Source organism: Citrus sinensis, chromosome 5, assembly GCF_022201045.2.
Source record: "Citrus sinensis cultivar Valencia sweet orange chromosome 5, DVS_A1.0, whole genome shotgun sequence".
Classification (NCBI taxonomy): Eukaryota; Viridiplantae; Streptophyta; class Magnoliopsida; order Sapindales; family Rutaceae; genus Citrus; species Citrus sinensis.
Genome location: NC_068560.1, coordinates 17,219,028 through 17,239,620, shown reverse-complemented (window position 1 = coordinate 17,239,620; position 20,593 = coordinate 17,219,028). Strand labels below are relative to the sequence as shown.

The following is a 20,593-nucleotide window of genomic DNA, read 5'->3' as shown; positions in this document are numbered from 1 at the left end:
ATCTTTGGTTCAAGTGTGTGATCTGATTTTCTTTGATTGTGTAGTTGGTTTCAAGTACTTATTCATGTTTCTTGGGAAAGCTTAGGTTATTGATTATTTCCAGTTCAAGATCAAGGATCATAGAGTGGGTCTTGGGGGTTCCAAGTTGGTCTTGTTGATCGATTTGGTTTCAACAAGTTTCATTTTGTGATCACAGGAACGTTAGGACTTGCATGCATGAACGCACATTAAATCACAGAAATTTTGTCATACATCCATGCAAATGAAATTTTATCAGCAATCTTGTAATTTTCTGTTATTGTTGTCGTCGTCATTATGCTATTGCTGGTACTGCTTGAAATTTCTAGTTTTTTAGATGTGAAATTTATTATATTAGGTATTCAAGGTATATATATGATGCTGAATACAGAGCTCCTGTTGTCTAAATTTTATTTTTTTTTGGCTTCACATCTAGTTTTCAAAAACTATTGAAGAATGCTGAGAGAATGAACAATTGGCCTAAAGAATCAAATGCAATATTGCTATTAGTTTGTTGATTGCCATCATTGCTGTTCTGTTATTTTAATTTTTGCCCTGTTTGTTCTGTTTCCCCGTTTGCTTCCAATCTGTCTTCCCTAACTTAGAAGGCAAGGAATTTGTACTTGAAGATGAATAGCAGTTGCACAAAATGTAGCAGCCACACCAAATAATCAATTTGTTGAGAAATTTTGAAAGCTTTACTTGATAAAAATTTGAAAGTTTTGAAGAGGATTCAGGTCGCTTTTCTGTGCAGCCTCTAGAATAAGAGCTGTCACTGTTGAAAAGTTTACATGCTGAGGGGCTTCCATCTTCATTGTTCTACTGGTGCTTTACTTCATCTTCACCGTGTCACTACAAGGTTAAGGCAGCTAGGGTTGTAACGGAGAAGGATCATTCCCTGATTTTGGCTGCTTCAAGTTGTTGGGTTTGGCGAACCAAGTTGTGTACGGGATTTGCTTATGAGGGCCCACGTGATTGCAGACGAGCCTGAGCTTTTGCCTCTCGCTCATCCATCTCAACACAATTTTCATGTGGCTTTTGCCCGTCAACCCACTCGCTCCAGCTACTAGTATTATGGTCAGTGATCACTGTTAGATCGATTGGATTAATTATAATTACAGATCAAACGGTTGAAATTCAATTTAACAGATACACACACTTGACGCGTTCCCCAAGTTTCGGCAACGGTGAGAGGACTGTCTTCTTGACTATGTCAAACATAACCCTCGTAATTGTCTGAATTTGCTCCGGTGGAGTTTTGAGCTTTATGGGCTTCATCTTTGGTTTTGGCTTCGTCGACAAATATCTGTCTGCCTTCAGGCAACAACACAACTCCCACTCTAAATGTATTTTATACACTCTCAAACGCACCGTTTTGATTTTTGTTGATTTTTTTTTTGACAGGCATGGCTTTTCCTTTTAAGCCTTTCCTTTTATCTTTTATAGCCATCTTCCATATTATTAGCAGGAGTCGTTTTCACTATTTTTAAAAAATTTTGATCACATTAAACTTTTGATCTGAGTTCATAACAAAAATCAAAGCAGTGCATGATATCAAGATCATGGTGAATACGGTAGTTCATAAAAAATGCTGTTCTTCTTCCTAGTAATCTTATCATTTCTCTCATTTTATTCGTTCTCCTCTTTTCAAGTCTTCAATCTTATACTCAGTAAGTATACTAAACTGCTTTTTCACTTCAGTTCCAGACAACCGAGAAGGTGCTTGTCCCTACTCTCTAGTTTTGTCAAAAGACACTATATTTTCGAAACCTATGATTTGTTGGTAAAAATCGACGGTGACCCAAGTGACAGAATTTTCTACTATGTATCAACCAATTAGATCTAGTGTTTTGTTGGCAAACAAGACATGCTTATTTACCTTTAATACTCCACCCAGACAAGTTGGCAATGCTAGAAAGTCACTGATAGTCCATAACAATGCTGCGTGTAACTTGAACATTTGATTACGTGATGCTGATGATTGTCGAAGCCAACAAAAATAAATTCCTACTCTAAATAAATTGTGTATAGTGATTGAGCAGGATCGTGTCCACAGAGATCGGTAATTATTTAAATCCTTTTAAAACACAAAACATAAAATGGGGGTTTTTTTGACAATAATAAAGATCAAATTAAAATAACAAGAATGCAAATTAAGGTTGTAATTCAAATTGGAGAAAGCTCTGGTTGAAGGAATTAACTTAGCTTGATTCGACTACTGATCATTGATGCAAATATAGATTATTATTACTTATGAATAGACCAGTTATAGCTATTGAGACCCTCTAATAGCCAATCTCTCCTTAACTAGTTGATAACCAAGGTACGATCATTGGATATTTCCCTAATCAATAGACAACCCTAGATACGATCATAGGATTTAATCAATTGACAGCCTGAAAAACCAGAGAGACCCAAATCCTAATCAACACATATGATGATTCATTTAAATTAGATTGTTTATTCTCATAACACAACTCACTGCTATGTTATTTGTCACAAACATTAAAATCTTCATACGATGAATCCTTTAATTGACAATAGATTAAGTTGATAATTAAATAGTGGTCAATTACCTAATTAACAAACATAATCATGAAACTAATTCAGAGAATAAACAAATACCCAAAAAGTAATAAAACAATTAAAGCATAAGAAAGATCTCACAGTAGTGATGAATCAAAGCTTCATTAACCTTTAACCAGAAAAATAAGTTTAGTTCTTCATAGAGAGAAGAGAAAAATTAGATCTAGGGTTTCTTTCTTTTTCTCCAATCCCAATCCCCCCTTTTTCACAATAGATTCCTCTCTTAAATACTCTCTCTCTCTTCTCTTTTAGAGTTCTATTTAAAATAAAATACTAATATCTGAAATATTAAATTCGTAATTACAAAAATAGCCAAAAATACAAAACACGTTAAACTAAAAACTGCAGGTCCGCAGTTGACAGTACGTGCCCACGCCTTATCAATAAAGTTCTTCTGACGCTTTAAATTTCTCCAAGAGAACAATCATCTTTAAACATCATCTTATACCTCAATTTTATCACAAATCAATAGAATTGCACCTACAAAAGTAAAACACAAGTAAATCATTATTATTAAGTGCAAAACATCGATATTAAGGGAAGTAAACAATGCAAAACTAGTGTATAAATTACACTCTAACAGATGCATTGTATCATTCCAACCATATCATCATCAGCCACTTTCCTTATAATGAAATATAGATTACAACACTTCTTAAAAGGACATTAAATTCTTGTACCACCAACAACATTCTCAAATGCAAAATCTATAAATTTTTCATCCCCATCAGTATATGACTTGGATATTTATTTGGCAAACCAACCCAACACATGTCCATGACTATCTCCTTTTAATGCGCTACAAAAATTAGTTAAGTAAATCATTTTAGTTCTTCATTTCTACTACTAAACAAGATATTTTCATGTGTGCACAGTTTTGCAATATAATAAAAAGATCATTTTACAATTTTATGGTTAATTTCATTAGAATTTACATATATGAAAGGAAGCAAAGCCACAAGAATCAGTGAAAAAGATGTGAAAATCAAAGTATATATACAACAATAATAAATGTAAAAAACAGTTTCCAATACCTTCTGTAAAGAAACATCCTCGCCAAGTGCTGGGAACTTCACTTCGCCATCAATTACAGATATATAAAGCCTGTAACCTAGAAACAAAAAATTAGGTCAGCAAGTCCTGAAACATATTTATAAACCAACATTGGAGATAGCACTCCATTTACAAACAAAATTACAAGCTCAAAACCAAGGTCAGCTCAGCAAAATCATCACCAATTACATTCATCCAACTCAGCTCCTACACTATCCTCAATGTATCTGTTAGAGTGCAATTTATGCACTAGTTTTGCATTATTTACTTCCCTTAATATCAATGTTTTGCACTTAATAATAGTGATTTACTTGTGTTTTACTTTTGTAGGTGCAATTCTATTGATTGATGATAAAATTGAGCTATAAGATGATGTTTAAGGATGATTGTTCTCTTGGAGAAATTATGAGCGTCAGAAGAACTTTGTTGATAAGGCGTGGGCGCGTGCTGTCAACTGCGGACCTGCAGTTTTAGTTTAACGTGTTTTGTATTTTTGGTTATTTTTGTAATTACGAATTTAATATTTCAGATATTAGGATTTTATTTTAAATAGAATTCTAAAAGAGAGAGAGAGTATAAAAAGGAGGAATCTATTGTGAAAAAGGGGGATTGAGGGATTGGAGAAAAAGAAACCCTAGATCTAATTTTTCTCTTCTCTCTATGAGGAACTAAACCCATTTTTCTGGTTGAAGGATAACGAAGCTTTGATTCATCACTACTGTGAGATCTTTCTTGTGCTTTAATTGTTTTATTACTTTTTGGGTATTTGTTTATTCTCTGAATTATTCTCATGATTATGTTTGTTAATTAGGTAATTGGCCACTATTTAATTATCAACTTAATCTATTGTCAATTAAAGGATTCATCGTATGAAGAATTTGATGTTTGTGACAAATAACATAGCAGAGAGTTGTGTTGTGAGAATAAACAATCTAATTTAAATGAATCATCATATGTGTTGATTAGGATTTGGGTCTCTCTGGTTTTTCAGGCTGTCAATTGATTAAATCCTATGATCGTATCTAGGGTTGTCTATTGATTAGGGAAATAACCAACGGTCGTACCTTGGTTATCGACTAGTTAAGGAGAGATTGGCTATTAGAGGGTCTCAGTAGCTATAACCGGTCTATTCATAAGTAGTAATAATCTATATTTGAATCAATGATCAGTAGTCGAATCAAGCTGAGTTAATTCCTTCAACCAGAGCTTTCTCTAATTTGAATTACAACTTTAATTTGCATTCTTGTTATTTTAATTTGATTTTTATTATTGTCAACAATTCCCCCATTTTATGTTTTACGTTTCAAAAGGATTTAATTAATTACCGATCTCTGTGGACACGACCCTGCTCAATCACTATACACAATTTATTTAGAGTAGGAATTTATTTTTGTTGGCTTCGACACCCATCAAATTTTGGCGCCGTTGTCGGGGATTGGTGTCATTTATTTAATCCTTTTTACGTTTTACTTGGTGTATGGTTCGTTCTTCTCGTACAGGTACACTTTCGTTTGATCCTGAAATTGAGAAGACAGCTCGCCAGCTGAGACAGCAGACGAAGCGAGCTAAGCAACGATCCTCGTTGTCTTTGCTTTCTGAAACAGATACGGTGCCTGATTTAGTTGAATCATCTAGCGATTCAGAAGAACAAGTGATGGATAGACCTGCACCTGTAGAAAGAACTCTTAGAGAGTTAGCTGAACCAGACTTGAATCAACAACCACTCTGCATTCAATATGTAGACTTGGAGGTAAATTTTGAATTAAAGTCTGGTCTTATTCATTTATTACCCAAGTTTCATGGTTTTGCAGGTGAAGATCCTCATAAACATCTCAAGGAGTTTCATGTTGTGTGCTCAAGTATGAGGCCACAAGGCGTGACTGAAGAGCAGATTAAGCTGCGTGCTTTTCCGTTCTCTGTAGATGGGCTAGCTAAAGATTGGTTGTACTACTTGCCTCCTGGATCGATTACAACGTGGAATGGTTTGAAGAAGCAGTTCCTCGAGAAGTACTTTCCTGCTTCAAGAGCTGCCAACATCAGAAAAGATATTTGTGGGATCAGACAACTTCCTGGGGAGACTTTGTATGAGTATTGGGAGCGATTCAAACAATTGTGTGCCAGCTGTCCTCAGCATCAGATTTCTGATCAACTTCTTATTCAATATTTTTACGAAGGATTATCATTGATGGATAGGAGTATGATAGATGCTGCTAGTGGAGGCGTGTTGGTGAACAAGGCCCCTACTCAAGCAAGGGAGTTGATCTCAAATATGGCTGCCAATGCACAACAATTTGGCAGCAGGCAAGATCTCACTTCAAGGAAGGTGAATGAGGTAAATATTTCTTCTGTTGAACAACGTTTAGATAAACTTACTTCTCTTGTGGAAAAGTTTGTTGTAGGTAACGTGCAACAGGTGAAGACTTGTGGCATTTGTTACAATATGGGTCATTCAACTGATATGTGTCCTACACTTCAAGAAGAACCCGTTGAACAAGCCAATGCAGTTGGAGGATTTCCAGGCATGCCTCAGAGGAGGTATGATCCTTATGCACAAACATACAATCTGGGATGGAAGGATCATCCGAACTTCAGCTATGGAGTTAGGCCGTCAGGGTTCCCACAACAGTATCCACCAAGACAACCAACACCTCCACAGTCAAACTCCAAGTCAGGTATATCTCTTGAAGAAATTGTTAAATCACTTGCGACTAACACTCAACAATTTCAGCAGGCAACTACAGCAAGCATTCAGAACTTGGAGAACCAAATGAGTCAACTGGCGACTACAGTGAGCCGTCTGGAGTCTCAAGTATTAGGGAGATTGCCTTCACAATCTGAGGTGAATCCAAAGCAAAACGTTAGTGCTGTCATCCTTAGAAGTGGGAAGGAGTTGCAAGAGCCTAGTAAGAAAGTGACAAAGCATGTAGAAGAAGAGCTTGAGAAGAATGAATTGATACCTAAATCTCAAGATGCGCAACCCACCAAAGCGAAACCCCTACCTATTGTGATACCTCCTCCTTTTCCAAGCCGATTTGCAAAATCCAAGAAGGAGGAACAAGAGAAAGACATCCTTGAGACATTTCGCAAGGTTGAGGTAAATATTCCTTTATTAGATGCTATAAAACAAATACCTCGATATGCTAAAGTCCTTAAGGAACTGTGCACCTCCAAGAGAAAATTAAGAGGAGATGAAAAAGTTCACATGGGGGAGAATGTTTCAGCAGTTCTTCAAAAGAAACTACCTCCTAAGTGCAAGGATCCAGGTATGTTTACTATCCCTTGTAAAATTGGTAGTGTTAGAGTTGAAAAGGCTTTGTTAGATCTAGGAGCTTCTATTAATGTCATGCCTCGTTCCATTTATTCATCTTTGAATATTGGTCCATTAAAAGAAACTGGTGTGATAATTCAACTAGCTGATAGGTCTAATGCATATCCTGATGGGGTATTAGAAGATGTCTTAGTACAAGTTAATGAGTTGGTTTTTCCTGCTGATTTTTATGTACTTGATATGGAAGATGATAACTCCTCTAATTCTATCCCAAGTTTGCTAGGAAGACCTTTTCTTAAGACTGCTAGGACTAAAATGGATATACATAAAGGGACTCTCACTATGGAGTTTGATGGAGAGGTTATAGAATTCAATATGAATGATGCCATGAAATATCCTAGTGAGGAACATTCGGTATTTTCTGTGGATGTTATTAACCCTATAGCGCAGGAAATTTTTTACAAGGAAAAGACGAAGACATTTCATGATAGAATGATTTTGAGAAAGGAGTTCTCTGTTGGTCAAAAAGTTCTTCTTTTTCATTCTAAGCTTAAACTTTTTCCGGGTAAATTACGTTCTTGTTGGGTTGGACCTTTTATTGTTACTAATGTTTTTCCTTATGGTGCAGTTGAGATTCGGAGCCCGACCTCTGACAAAGTTTTTAAGGTTAATGGTCATCGCTTAAAACCTTTTTATGAAGGTTTTTCGGTGAATATTGTGGAGGATGTGGCTCTCGAGAGTCCTAATTATGGAGATTGATGCATAAATGTGTCTAGCCAAAGACATAAAACAAAGGCGCTTTTTTGGGAGGCAACCCAAATGATTTGTTTGTTTTGGTTTTTGTTATATCTTCTTTTAATTTTGATTCAAAAAAAAAAAAAAGAAAAATTTTGCTTATTTTGGTCAGAAGAAAATTTTTGATAAGGCGTGCCCACGTCTTAGCTAATAAGTACTTCTGTAATTTTTAAAGTAACATAGTTTTAAGGCGTGCCCACGTACTTAATAGAAAAGTACTTCTGAAATTTAATGTGTTTGCTTATTTTGGTCAGAAGAAAATTTTTTATAAGGCGTGCCCATGTACTTATTAGAAAAGTACTTCTGAAATTTTTAGTGTCTCAAAGTGATAAAAAAAAAAATTTATTATTATTTTTTTCTCTTTTTCTTTTTTCGTTCATTTCTTTCTTTTTATTTATTTATTTATAAAAAAAAAAAAAAACCAAAAATCGAAAATCACTGTTCACTGTTCACAAAATCCCTAATTTTCCAGAACTTGTTTTCTTCTCCAGCCGCTTGCAGCACACCAGCAGCAAACCAGCCCGCCGGAAAACGCACCATCCCGTGAGCACAAGCACCAGCATCCCGTGTCTCGCAGCCCAGCAGCGCGCAACGAAGTCCCACCAGCGAAACCCGCGCGCGCAACGCAACGCAACGCAGCACCAGCGTCAGCCCAGCTCTCGCGCACAACACAGCCCACGCAGCGCGCAGATCCAGCAGCCCCAGCGCGCGCGCGCAACACAATCAGTGCCATCCCGCGTCCATCAAGCAAGCTCCAGCCGAGCAGCAATCGCAACGCAACCAGCCTACGACCTGCATTCCAGGCCCGTGAATCGAAATCCGTGACAAGATGGAGCAGAATTTGGCCGCATACTTCAAGAGTGTGGGATTTATCCCACCATTCCCGCCAAGCCCATAGACGTTATGAGGATCAAAGCTCACAATTCAGGGAAGTTTTTGCCCTTAATCTTTTATCCTTACGCTTTAATTTTTATGTGAGCTTTGATTATCTTACATTGGGGACAATGTCAGTTCTTAGTGTGGGGGAGGGATTTTTGCATTATTGATGTCTGGAATTATTGTTTTCACTCTACTCATCCTTAAATGATTTTGGAGTTAGTATGCTTCATATATTATTAATTTTCTTTTCCTCTCTCTCTCACTACTCTTTTCCCATCTATCTCAAATTATTTACATCTATTTTTATTCTATCATACTCTTTCATCACTCACATTTTATCTTTCACTTTTCATATTACTACATACATCTTTCTCACTTCTTATCATTTTTACCTTTCCTTTTATATCTCACTCATACCTTCTTCTCATTCTACACCACTATTGATGGTTGATTCATTTGAAGAGTGTACATGATTTGATGGCAAATTTACCAACTTTGTGAGGATTTGAGCCTATGAGCAACCACTTTGCTCTAATTATTTTTGTTATGTGAATATCAATCCTAGTTTGTTTATTCTAGAACTTGCTTTGTTATGCATGTTGAAGCCACATTACGGGATTTTATGCATTAAAATGATAAGGGCAAACCATTTACCATTTTTCTATTCTCGCAATTTTTTTTTTCTCTACCCGAAGATCTTTATTTGCTATCTTTGTTTGAGCCTTAACCATTACCCATCTAATTCTCTCCGTCTACTTAACCATTTTTCTTCTTTTTGAGCCTCAATTTAAGGAGATTTTTGGACTCATTGTGTGGATATATTTTGCTGCTTTTTCTACCTTGTATTAAAGTTTCTCAATTAGATCAACAAGCATTATGCTTGAATTAAATTGTGCAAGGTTCGTTTCTTTTATTTGATTCATCAAAAAAAAAAGAGAAAAAAAAGAAAAAAAAAAGAAAAAAAAAGAGAAAAAAAAAGAAAAAGAAAAAGAAAAATCGAAAAAAAAATCGAAAAAAAAAATGTTTACATTCGTGGTGACTTGAGTAGAAATAAGCATTTTGATATCATAAGTTCATTCAATGAGTTCATTCTTCTCATTTTGATCTCTTTTTCTTTCATATACCTTTCTTTTTCATTTAACCTATTTAACCCCATTACAACCCTTTTAAGACCCTTAGATTTTTGCATTTTATTCATGTTTTGTGGATTGAGATGTGATATATGAGCAAGCTTATGGTAATAGCATTCTTTGATTTGATTTGAGTGAATAAATGACACCCTAAACACTTTGAGTGCATGGAGTGAAGTTATTGAGAGGGCTATTAAATCTTGTTGCACTTGAATTTTGAATGGATCTTCTTGGTGGTTGAATGTTCTTATTCTATCTTATGAAATTCTATGCTTTAAAATCCTTGTCTCTCGAATGTTGATCGACTTAATTTCTTGAGGTATGCTTGCTTAAAATTGTTTTTGGATGAGTTGAGATGAGAATTGAGTGGAGATTTGAGATTAATCTTGAGTTATATGCTTGAGGACAAGCATCATCTTGGTGTGGGGGAATTTGTTAGAGTGCAATTTATGCACTAGTTTTGCATTATTTACTTCCCTTAATATCAATGTTTTGCACTTAATAATAGTGATTTACTTGTGTTTTACTTTTGTAGGTGCAATTCTATTGATTGATGATAAAATTGAGCTATAAGATGATGTTTAAGGATGATTGTTCTCTTGGAGAAATTATGAGCGTCAGAAGAACTTTGTTGATAAGGCGTGGGCGCGTGCTGTCAACTGCGGACCTGCAGTTTTAGTTTAACGTGTTTTGTATTTTTGGTTATTTTTGTAATTACGAATTTAATATTTCAGATATTAGGATTTTATTTTAAATAGAATTCTAAAAGAGAGAGAGAGAGTATAAAAAGGAGGAATCTATTGTGAAAAAGGGGGATTGAGGGATTGGAGAAAAAGAAACCCTAGATCTAATTTTTCTCTTCTCTCTATGAGGAACTAAACCCATTTTTCTGGTTGAAGGATAACGAAGCTTTGATTCATCACTACTGTGAGATCTTTCTTGTGCTTTAATTGTTTTATTACTTTTTGGGTATTTGTTTATTCTCTGAATTATTCTCATGATTATGTTTGTTAATTAGGTAATTGGCCACTATTTAATTATCAACTTAATCTATTGTCAATTAAAGGATTCATCGTATGAAGAATTTGATGTTTGTGACAAATAACATAGCAGAGAGTTGTGTTGTGAGAATAAACAATCTAATTTAAATGAATCATCATATGTGTTGATTAGGATTTGGGTCTCTCTGGTTTTTCAGGCTGTCAATTGATTAAATCCTATGATCGTATCTAGGGTTGTCTATTGATTAGGGAAATAACCAACGGTCGTACCTTGGTTATCGACTAGTTAAGGAGAGATTGGCTATTAGAGGGTCTCAGTAGCTATAACCGGTCTATTCATAAGTAGTAATAATCTATATTTGAATCAATGATCAGTAGTCGAATCAAGCTGAGTTAATTCCTTCAACCAGAGCTTTCTCTAATTTGAATTACAACTTTAATTTGCATTCTTGTTATTTTAATTTGATTTTTATTATTGTCAACAATTCCCCCATTTTATGTTTTACGTTTCAAAAGGATTTAATTAATTACCGATCTCTGTGGACACGACCCTGCTCAATCACTATACACAATTTATTTAGAGTAGGAATTTATTTTTGTTGGCTTCGACACCCATCAGTATCCAACATTCCCTTCATATTTACCAAAGGTAAGTAATCCTACATATCCCATTCAAGAATGCAAAAGTTTCTTCAATCTCAAGTACCTAAAGTTTCCTTCTACGTTTATAAAACTTTTGGCACCATCTCCCTATAATTCTCCAAGCACACGACATAGCTATATAAGTATTTATGCGTTATGCCAAAACAACACATGAGACCCATTCACCTAGTACGTACCCAGAGAACACAAGGAGCAGCTACCGAAAAACCCATTTTTACATGGGAAAAAAACTTCAGCTGCTAGCTACCAGAGAGAACTATGCATTCCCAAACTGTCCAAGCCTGGACAATTCAAGAATTATTAATAGACATATGATCCTCACTATCATCCAAAGATGACACTAATAAAACATGTGTCTATTAATAATTTCTTAAACAAGTCTAAGCTTTCAATGCACATATCAAAAGTTTAAAATTGAATCTGAAATTTGAATAACACATAAATATCATAAATCTCTTCAATTTATTCTTGATACAATGTAGCATTATTTCACATATCATTTCTTAAGCAAAACCATAAAAAATACAAACGATAAATACATTTTTGCACTGATGCGGATTCTGTTTATTGAGGAATAAGTTTTAAGTCATTCATGTTGAAATACTTCTTCCTATTTTTTCAACATATAACTAGTACGTACACACAATTAATAAATTAAAAAAAAACCTGGTGGTGAATCTTGCAAAATCTTCCTATTTGTGTTTTTTTTTTTTGGTGGGGGGGGGGGGGGGGGGGGGGCTGGGGGGCACTATGAATCTTGCAAATCCTCGGGAGGCCATGTTAAGACAAGGCCAGCTTACTATTAGGGTATAAAGATAAAACCTTTTATTTTCTTTTCAGAATAAAAAGAACATCAATAGTGTTAAAAAAAATCTAGAGGATATCAGGCCTCCAGATCCTTACAAATCAAGGATATTAAAAAAATTTACTTAGAGGAGATAGGTTATGCTCATTTGTATCTTGTTAGAAGAAATTGATCCAAAGCCAGAGTTTTAATTAGCTTCATATAGCCAATGATTAGGTGTTTAAAAAACAATGAATATTTTTATAAGAAATCAACAATATTGTTGAAAGAGAAACCAAATAAAAATAATAAAGCCAATGAATAGCTCAAGGCTCTTTATGGTCTAATAACTAATCAAACTAAGTTGTGGGCAAAGGCGAATATGTTTGTTTGGTCAATAATAAGCTCAACAAATCACTAATGATCACCTAATCACTATTCCTTATGCTATGCAATATAATGGCCTGGGTAATGGCGCCAAGGCAGATAATAACTAGCTAGCCAGTTATGATAGTTGATTAACTTAACCTACTGGAAATCTGAAGACCAAAATGAAGAAGCTTTGCCTAGAACTAGAATAGGAACATTCATACCCAAAACTGATATACACGATTAAGAAACTTGATTATATGGATATTTCTGTTGGCGTCACTTAAAGAGCATTTTCAAAAGATGCTAAGGCACACCAAATCCCACTATTTCATACTCATAAACACAAGAAACCATGGCAAAAATTAATGACTATATCAAATAAAATCAGTCATAGGACATTGAGATTAGGACAACTTGATTTGTATACCGCAAATCTGCATAGTGAACTATATTTCTGTTAGAACTCTGAAGTTTTTCTATTAAATTTTTTTCTCTGCTAGGTAAACCACTTTAAATGAAATGCTTAAGCCAATATTGACTATCATAGACATAAAAGTATTAATATGCTCATTCAAGTGAAATGAGCATTATTTCACACATCCTTTAGGTTTTTAAGTCATTTAGAAGTCATTCATGTTTTAAAAAAAAAAATCATATACTTTCAATGTAATTAGTACATACACAAATAATTAATTAAATAAATCTGTTTCAGCTAATATAGGAACTTAATTAATCAAAGCTAGTAGTTATATCTAGGCCTTGAACGAGGCACCTTTCAAAGTTCGAGAAGAGCATCTGAACAGAATGAAAGCAATTTGTAGAAATGGTAATGAGGCTTTACATCTACATGCTTTTACACAATATGAACTTTCATTTACTCCAAGCTCTTATTCTACAAGTCAATTCAGTTTGTAGATGCACGCCATTGTAAAAACTTTTGTATTATAATTTCTGAAAATAGAACGTAACATTATTAATATAGAATCAGCAATGTATATAACTTATCAGACAATATAACAAGCACTTGGTGAGCATACAAGATAAACTAAAACAAGTTATCTAGAAAGTGAAACTAAAACCCAAGCTCCGCTATTCATTGTCGAAGCTTTAAACATAAAATTAAAGTAAATCTAATAGCAAAACATTAGAATGGATATTGAAATTAAAGCTAAATTCAATAGTAATTCAAATGAATCCATTTGAACTTTGTAAATTCCGCAGAACAAAATTAATTTGAGTGAGCAAACTCACCAATGGAACAAGAACACAGGGGCTTCAACTTGTAGCAATAAAAAAATATTGCTGGCGGGACAAAATATTGCATATATTGCACTTGGCGTTTATGTGTCACTGATTAATTAGTTTTAAATTTTATAAATTAATTAAGCTGATTAATCCTTTAATGTGCACTAAATGATAGATACTACATAAATTAGGACACTAGTAACTTTCATATCCCAACTATGTAATATTTGTTTGACAAACCCAATCATGGCCTGATATTCTGAATATTATTTAGGATACCATTTCAAGCCCATGAGCATAGATGTAGATTTTTCTTTAGATATTATTAGTGAGAGTGCCTTTGGTGGACCATGGTCCAGGATGATTTGGGATTTGACAATTCCACTCTCATCTTAATTATCAAATGGAATGCAAGTATAAACTTGTCTTGTTTATATATTTGTGATCAAAATTAGGACCAATCTCAAACCACTCACAATCATGTCCCATCTCGACTATCCTAAATGTCTCGAATGCCTCCCTTAATTATCATTTTAATTCTCATTAACATATTAGCAAAATTTCCACGTATTAAAAGTATTAGGGTCGACTATCTATACTTTAAAAATTACTATGAACACTCAATTATTTTATGCACTCATCTAATAAATTTAAAAAAGTTAAGTTTTACTTTGTACACTTTTTAAAATAACAAAAGCATCTTTACATGAACCTAATAAGTTTCTTTAAAAAATTAAATCAATTATTTTTATTTATTCAAAATACTAATAAAACTATTCAGCAGACCGTGAAAGAAAATTTTTAAGAAATTTAGCATATACAACCTTGAAATCAATTTATGTTTCAACTAAATTCTTTAACACAATTTTAATTATTATTTATTGTTTATTAAAGAATGTGTTCACTATTGTTTTTAACTTTGTGCAATCAAAAAAGAAGAAGAAGTTTGGGGTTTAAGATACATTTAGGCAGTGTTCACTTTCTGGAGTGGGAGTGAGGAGTGTGGATTCCTCCCACTCCAGTGTTTACTTCAACAAAATAGAGAGGGATTGGGACTCCCACTCCGTGGGCTCCACTCATTTGTGGAGTGGGGAGTGGGAGTGGGACTCCCATGGAGAGAGGTGGAAGTTCTACCCTTTGTTTTTAATTTAATTTAATAAAATAAATAATCTTATATTTATTTAAATAATATTATTATATTTAACTAAATAATAATTTACATTGATTATAAGTTAAAATTACTTAAAAATAATAATATTATTTTAATAGAGAATTAATAAATATATGCTATCTTTATTTAATAATATAATATTATTATATTTTTAAAAAAAATATAGTACTATATTTATTTAATATTAATAATAATAAATAGTTTATTCTAAGAAAATATTAATTTTGTACTAAATAATATTATATTAATAAATTTAATATAATTATATAAAATAAAATAATGTTTCATTTTATATTTACCCTTCTATTTATTAAATTTACTATAACTATATTTAATAAATATTTATATAATATTATTATATTTAACTAAATAATAATTGGATTTGATTCTAAGTTTAATTTACTTAAAAATAATATTATTATATTAATAGAGAATTAATAATATTACTATATACCATCTTTATTTGAAAATATAATATTATTATATTTATTTAAAAATAATAGTATTATATTTATTTAATATTAATAATTAATACTAATAAATAGTTTATTCTAAGAAAATATTAATTTCATACTATATTAATAGTAAACATATTTCATTTATATTGCCCTTATCAACAATTTTTAATTTATATAATTAAAATAAAAAAAAATTGTGATGTTCATAATTAAGAATATTAATAATTATTATAAATTTACAAATATAATAAAATAAATGTTTATTCATTAAACATATTTTTATTAACTTTGTAATTAAAAACTATAATTCTTTACATAAGGATAAAATTGTAATTATAAACTATTTACTCTCAATCCAAGACAAAGTAAACACATAAATTGGATTCTGATCTTCATTTCATGCTTCCATTCCAGTGCAAGTAAACAACCTACTCCCACTCCCACTCCACACTCCCAATTCTAGGATTCTCTCTCCTCAGGATCCTCACTTCAATCTAAAAAGTAAATGCTACTTTAATTTTTAGTGTAACAGTTGTATCAAACCAATAAAAACTAAAAGATCCAAAAGTTACAAGTTCCAACACCACCCAAATAAAGGCCCGTTAGGATTGCTTTTGAGAAGTTCAAAGGTGATTTTAAAAACTAAAAGTTAATTTTTAGTGTTTTATAAACTTTTTTAGTAATCACTTTTGACAAAATCATCTCATCATAGCAGATTTTAAAAAATAAGGAAAAAATAGTTTTTCAAAATTTAATTTTGAGAATCATTTTTATACTTAATCTAATTCTACATATATATCCTCATTGTGTAATAAAAATCTAAAATTATCTTTGTTAATTAAGAAATAAAATCATTAACTTTAAAGAGATTATTATTATTACCAATTATATTGAGATAACAAGATAGAGAATAAAATTTCATAATATATAAATATTTATTTTAGTTATCAATAATTATATGTACATAATAAAACTATTTTATATACATGTTTGTAAATGTGTAAATAAATTCTATTTAGCGTTATATCTAATTTAGTCATTTATATTTTTGCACCAGTTTAACAATAAGATTTACGAAACACATGCAATTATTTTTCAAACTAAAAGTACTTTTAAAAATAAATTTTACTAAATATTCGGCTAATTCTCTTCATGATTGATCAATTTCTACAGCATAACAAACTGTAATTGTTTTAAAAGCTACAAGATTACCAAACTATCCCTAAATCAAACCAATAAAAAAGTTTAAAAGTAATAATAATAAACCAAAGTAAACGTACAAAAATTCATGCATAAATTGATAATCAACAAAAACATCCAAAAGTTTAACTCCAAGTTTTCTATTCAATTGACATAACCCTTAAATTTCAAAAGGAATAATCAATTGGGTGTCTAATCCTATAAAATTAGAAAATTAAAGAATACTATATACTGATAATTAAATAATATGCAATTAATAATGTTAGAAAAATAATGTTAAACATATTGCCAACTAAAATAATTGGGAGAATTGGAGTTCCAAGATAAATTCTTATCTAGTCCCAAATCAACAATTGGGATTAATTTCAATCATAAACTCTGCTTTTAAAATTGGTCCTAATAATATGGACAAATCCCATTCTGATCAGTATGGAATCCCAAACCCATACCTTTGGATTTTGATGGTGTTTAGTTGGAGGGAGGGGAGAGAAAGGTAATGAATTCAAATTCCATTCACTTTCTGTTGCTTGGTTTTCACTAATATGTGGGAATTCAATTTCTATTGAAATTTAATTTTCATCAAATTGTGCATTTTGGATTCCTCATCGAAGGTTGTAAAATTCAAATTCCCCCCCTATTAGAAATCCGATCTTCCAAAATTGCTCCTCTCAAATATTTATCAATTATTTTAATTCTTATCAAATAATTCTTATTCATGATTTTATTTTTTCAATTTAAATTGTCACTAAGGAGTCTGACTTACTACCACAGAAAAGAAAAAATACAATTTATAGATTATGATAATTCTATGTATTATATGAGAATTGCAATCCAAAAATTTTCCCTACAAAACGAATTTTAATCGACAGCAAATCCATGCTTTCAAATTAGTCAGCTGAACTAATTTTTGTTTTTTTTGGATTAATTTTGAAATGTTGCGTCCATAACGAGCTGCTATTGAAATTAATGTTAACAACAAAAATAGATGCAAAAGGAGAAACAAGTATCATGTGCAGTACCCACTGTGATCTACTCACATTGGAATAAGCATCATGGCCATTAATATTTTGACATTCAATGTTGATTTTGATCCCACTAAATTAAGCCATCAAAAATTGCTGGGAAGGGAGTAATATCTATTTATAACTGGAAATTACTCGCCGTACAATGATGATTGGAGCTGCATGTATCATTTATTATTAACAATTAACTTATGAAATGCTTTGAATGTACCTCCTAGGTCGTATTTACTACACTAGTTAGGAGAAATTACAATGTTAAATTAAAATATCTATTTATTATAATTTGAAAAATATGTTACTTTTTTCCTCCACTTTATGATAAAAAATTTAAATTATATATAAATCATTCATTCTATAATCTTGAACTTTATTAAAGTTCCAAAAACTATTACTCTATATGATATACTCGGGTGATGTTATTACACTATTATACCGTACAAAATATATTTGCTTTCTTAAATTTTAATAAAGTCTAGATTTTGGCGAGAAGCGCTTTATATATATGTATATATAATGGTTCTCTAGTGACGACATCCTTATTTTAACAAAGTGATGATATCACTAACAAACTAAATAACACATATTTTAATACACCAATAGATTAAAAAGATACAGTTCTTAATGTGTTAAAATATATGTTTCTTGTATATTATTGATATTTTCACTTTAACAAAGTAAGGGTCTCCTCACTATAGAAGTACTTTATAAATATTCTTTGTATTTTTGTGAAAATTATTATTTAAAAATCATATCTTACAAAGACTAATAGTTTTTATTTTATCATTATGCCGTACTTTTCAAGACAGAACACCTCAATTCCATCACCTTAATTTTTGAACTCTGCTGTACAAAGTTGTTGGTTGGTCTTTTCAATTATTTGTCGTTTGAACTGAGATGATCCGAATAAAGCTATATATCAATAATTTCCTAGTGAAACTTTGGGAAAAAATAAAAATCCTCTCATACAGTAGCATTATTTTAATTCTCAGCTTGATTATATTTTTAGTTAATTTATAGATTATTTGAAATAAAAAATAGAATTTATTTTTTCCAACTAATTATTTATAAATAATTTTGTTAATTTAATGAGCAATTATATACTTACAAAGTTATGATATAAAATTATATCCCAGAATCCCAATAATATGACACCAATTAACTACTGCTATGCGTTTCTTAGTAATTAACTTTTTATACTATTATTAATGAGATAATTAACTTCAACATTAATAAATAAATTTTATATTAATACATCCTCTAGCTTTATTATCAAATGATTATAATTCATCTATGATTTGCTTACACTTTAAGGATGAATTTTGGGTTTTGAGTGACAATTAAAAGCTAGAGTGAGAATTAGAGAGAGAGTTATATATTCTTATTTATTCCTAGTCACTTACTATATTGTGTAGGTCTTTTGTGATTCCAATAATAAAAACGCTCAATAATTTTTTTTATAGAGCAATATTTGTTAAAGCATGAAGAAAGACAGAAATATTGTAAATCCATTTCAACTTTTCTGTTTATTGTGGTCTCTGCTAGCGCTAGCTGTTTTCTTATTTAACATTGTTCTCTTTTGCCATCAGCTCTTAGCATTTTCATTGGATCCAACGACCCTTTTCTTGCTTCAATTTTTTATCTCAAAAGCACTTTGATTCTCTTCAGTTACACTGATTTTCTCCTTGTTTTGCACAAATATCATTTCTCTTTCCCATTCACTAATTTGCTCCTTGTTTTGCACAAATATCATTTCTCTTTCCCATTTAGCCTTGATTTGCTTCTACTTGACTATCAATTGCCTAGTCGTTGAACCTGTTGTATTTTTATTTTGGTTCACTTCAAATAGACCTAAAAAAAAAAAGAGATGTTGGATAAAAGCCTAAAATCTAATTTGATTTTTAATCTGATTTAGCTAAGATGTCCAATTTAATACTAAGAGCAATGTTAAGGATCCCAATAATTGAGTCTCAACTGATATGGTAGTCATTTATTAGATGATCGAAATATTAATTTTACTAGTTATAAAATTCATTATCTAATAAAAAAATGACACATAACAATTGGGTCTCAAGTTAGAATTCTACTATCGAAATTCCTAACATTATTCTCATATTGAAAATTCATCAAAATAATATCTATTATCTAAAAAAATAAAATAAAAATCTAAAACCATAGATTTACTCTTCAATCTTTGTGATTTGACTGATTTCTTTTAAAGCTTTGGTTTCTTTATATTTTTATGGGTCATTTTACCGGTACGGGTTTGATTTTCTGACTAAGCTACTGCTTAGTCCTAAGTTTTGGCAACTACCCGGGACTGCTCTGTTTGGTGTGTCATGGACACAATAAGGCTTAGCATTTAAAAGTCGGCAGACACGCAACTTCTTGGAATCTTCGGGCAAGTGTTGGATATCGCTGTTCGATAATGATGGCAGCATTTGACTGGTCAAACTTTAGATGAAGATACAGAGGCCGGCTATTTGGACGGCCGTTTTTGTCTTCATTTTGTCGTCTTTTAGTTCAGTTATCATTTTCCATAATTTTATCAGATTCGCTCTCTTGAATTTCACTGGATCAAGTTTTCTCTCGGCATCTGTTTTGTTGTAATCTCCAGTCTTTGTTAATTAGTTTCTCTCCATTCCCAATCTTGTTGTGGCCTGCTGTACTCTTTGTTTGGTTCCATATCTACCCTTTGTACTTCTACCGTGCCAAGATACCTTCATTTTTTACATCTATTATCTAAATCATTCCTTATATTAATTCAATCAGTTCTCGAACTAGAAACCTTTTCCTTGTTTCCATCTTCTCACCAGATCCATAACAGCTTTTACTCTTTCTTTCATTTCTCCGCTTCCAGAACCGGATAAACTGTCCATCTTCGTTGTTTCGCTTTTTTTTTTTTCACTCTCTCTGTGTTTCGCTCCTTGTTTATTTTCTTGTCAGAACTT

At 31.9% G+C, this 20,593-nt stretch overlaps 1 protein-coding gene and 1 non-coding gene across 4 annotated transcripts; both read right to left on the bottom strand.

Moving 5' to 3' along the window:
* Nucleotides 1–625: 625 nt before the first annotated feature.
* Nucleotides 626–13,992, bottom strand: LOC127902117 (uncharacterized). Of its 3 annotated transcripts, none has more exons than XM_052440696.1 (3): nucleotides 13,801–13,992; nucleotides 3,639–3,715; nucleotides 626–1,332 (listed from the first exon to the last, which is right to left on the bottom strand). In XM_052440696.1, exons 1-3 carry the CDS (start codon nucleotides 13,871–13,873, stop codon nucleotides 1,156–1,158), a joined length of 327 nt encoding a protein of 108 aa, XP_052296656.1. In that variant the 5' UTR covers nucleotides 13,874–13,992; the 3' UTR covers nucleotides 626–1,155. The 3 variants fall into 3 exon arrangements, 1 of the variants encoding a protein (XP_052296656.1); XR_008054634.1 differs by lacking the exon at nucleotides 626–1,332 and adding an exon at nucleotides 2,710–3,084; XR_008054633.1 differs by lacking the exon at nucleotides 626–1,332 and adding an exon at nucleotides 3,193–3,403 and having other exon boundaries at nucleotides 13,801–13,988.
* LOC127902853 (small nucleolar RNA R71) lies at nucleotides 5,690–5,796 on the bottom strand. Its single transcript, XR_008055490.1, has one exon. It is a non-coding gene; the product is annotated as a small nucleolar RNA R71 (small nucleolar RNA).
* Nucleotides 13,993–20,593: the final 6,601 nt, after the last annotated feature.

What these genes read in the sequence shown, in the direction of transcription:
- LOC127902117 (XM_052440696.1), bottom strand. Translation starts at nt 13,873, where the DNA reads ATGCAATATTTTGTCCCGCCAGCAATATTTTTTTATTGCTACAAGTTG. An exon ending in CCTGTGTTCTTGTTCCATTG is followed by an intron (nt 3,716 to 13,800) that starts GTGAGTTTGCTC and finishes TTTTGTTTCTAG; the next exon opens with GTTACAGGCTTTATATATCT. An exon ending in AGGATGTTTCTTTACAGAAG is followed by an intron (nt 1,333 to 3,638) that starts GTATTGGAAACT and finishes TGTTGCCTGAAG; the next exon opens with GCAGACAGATATTTGTCGAC.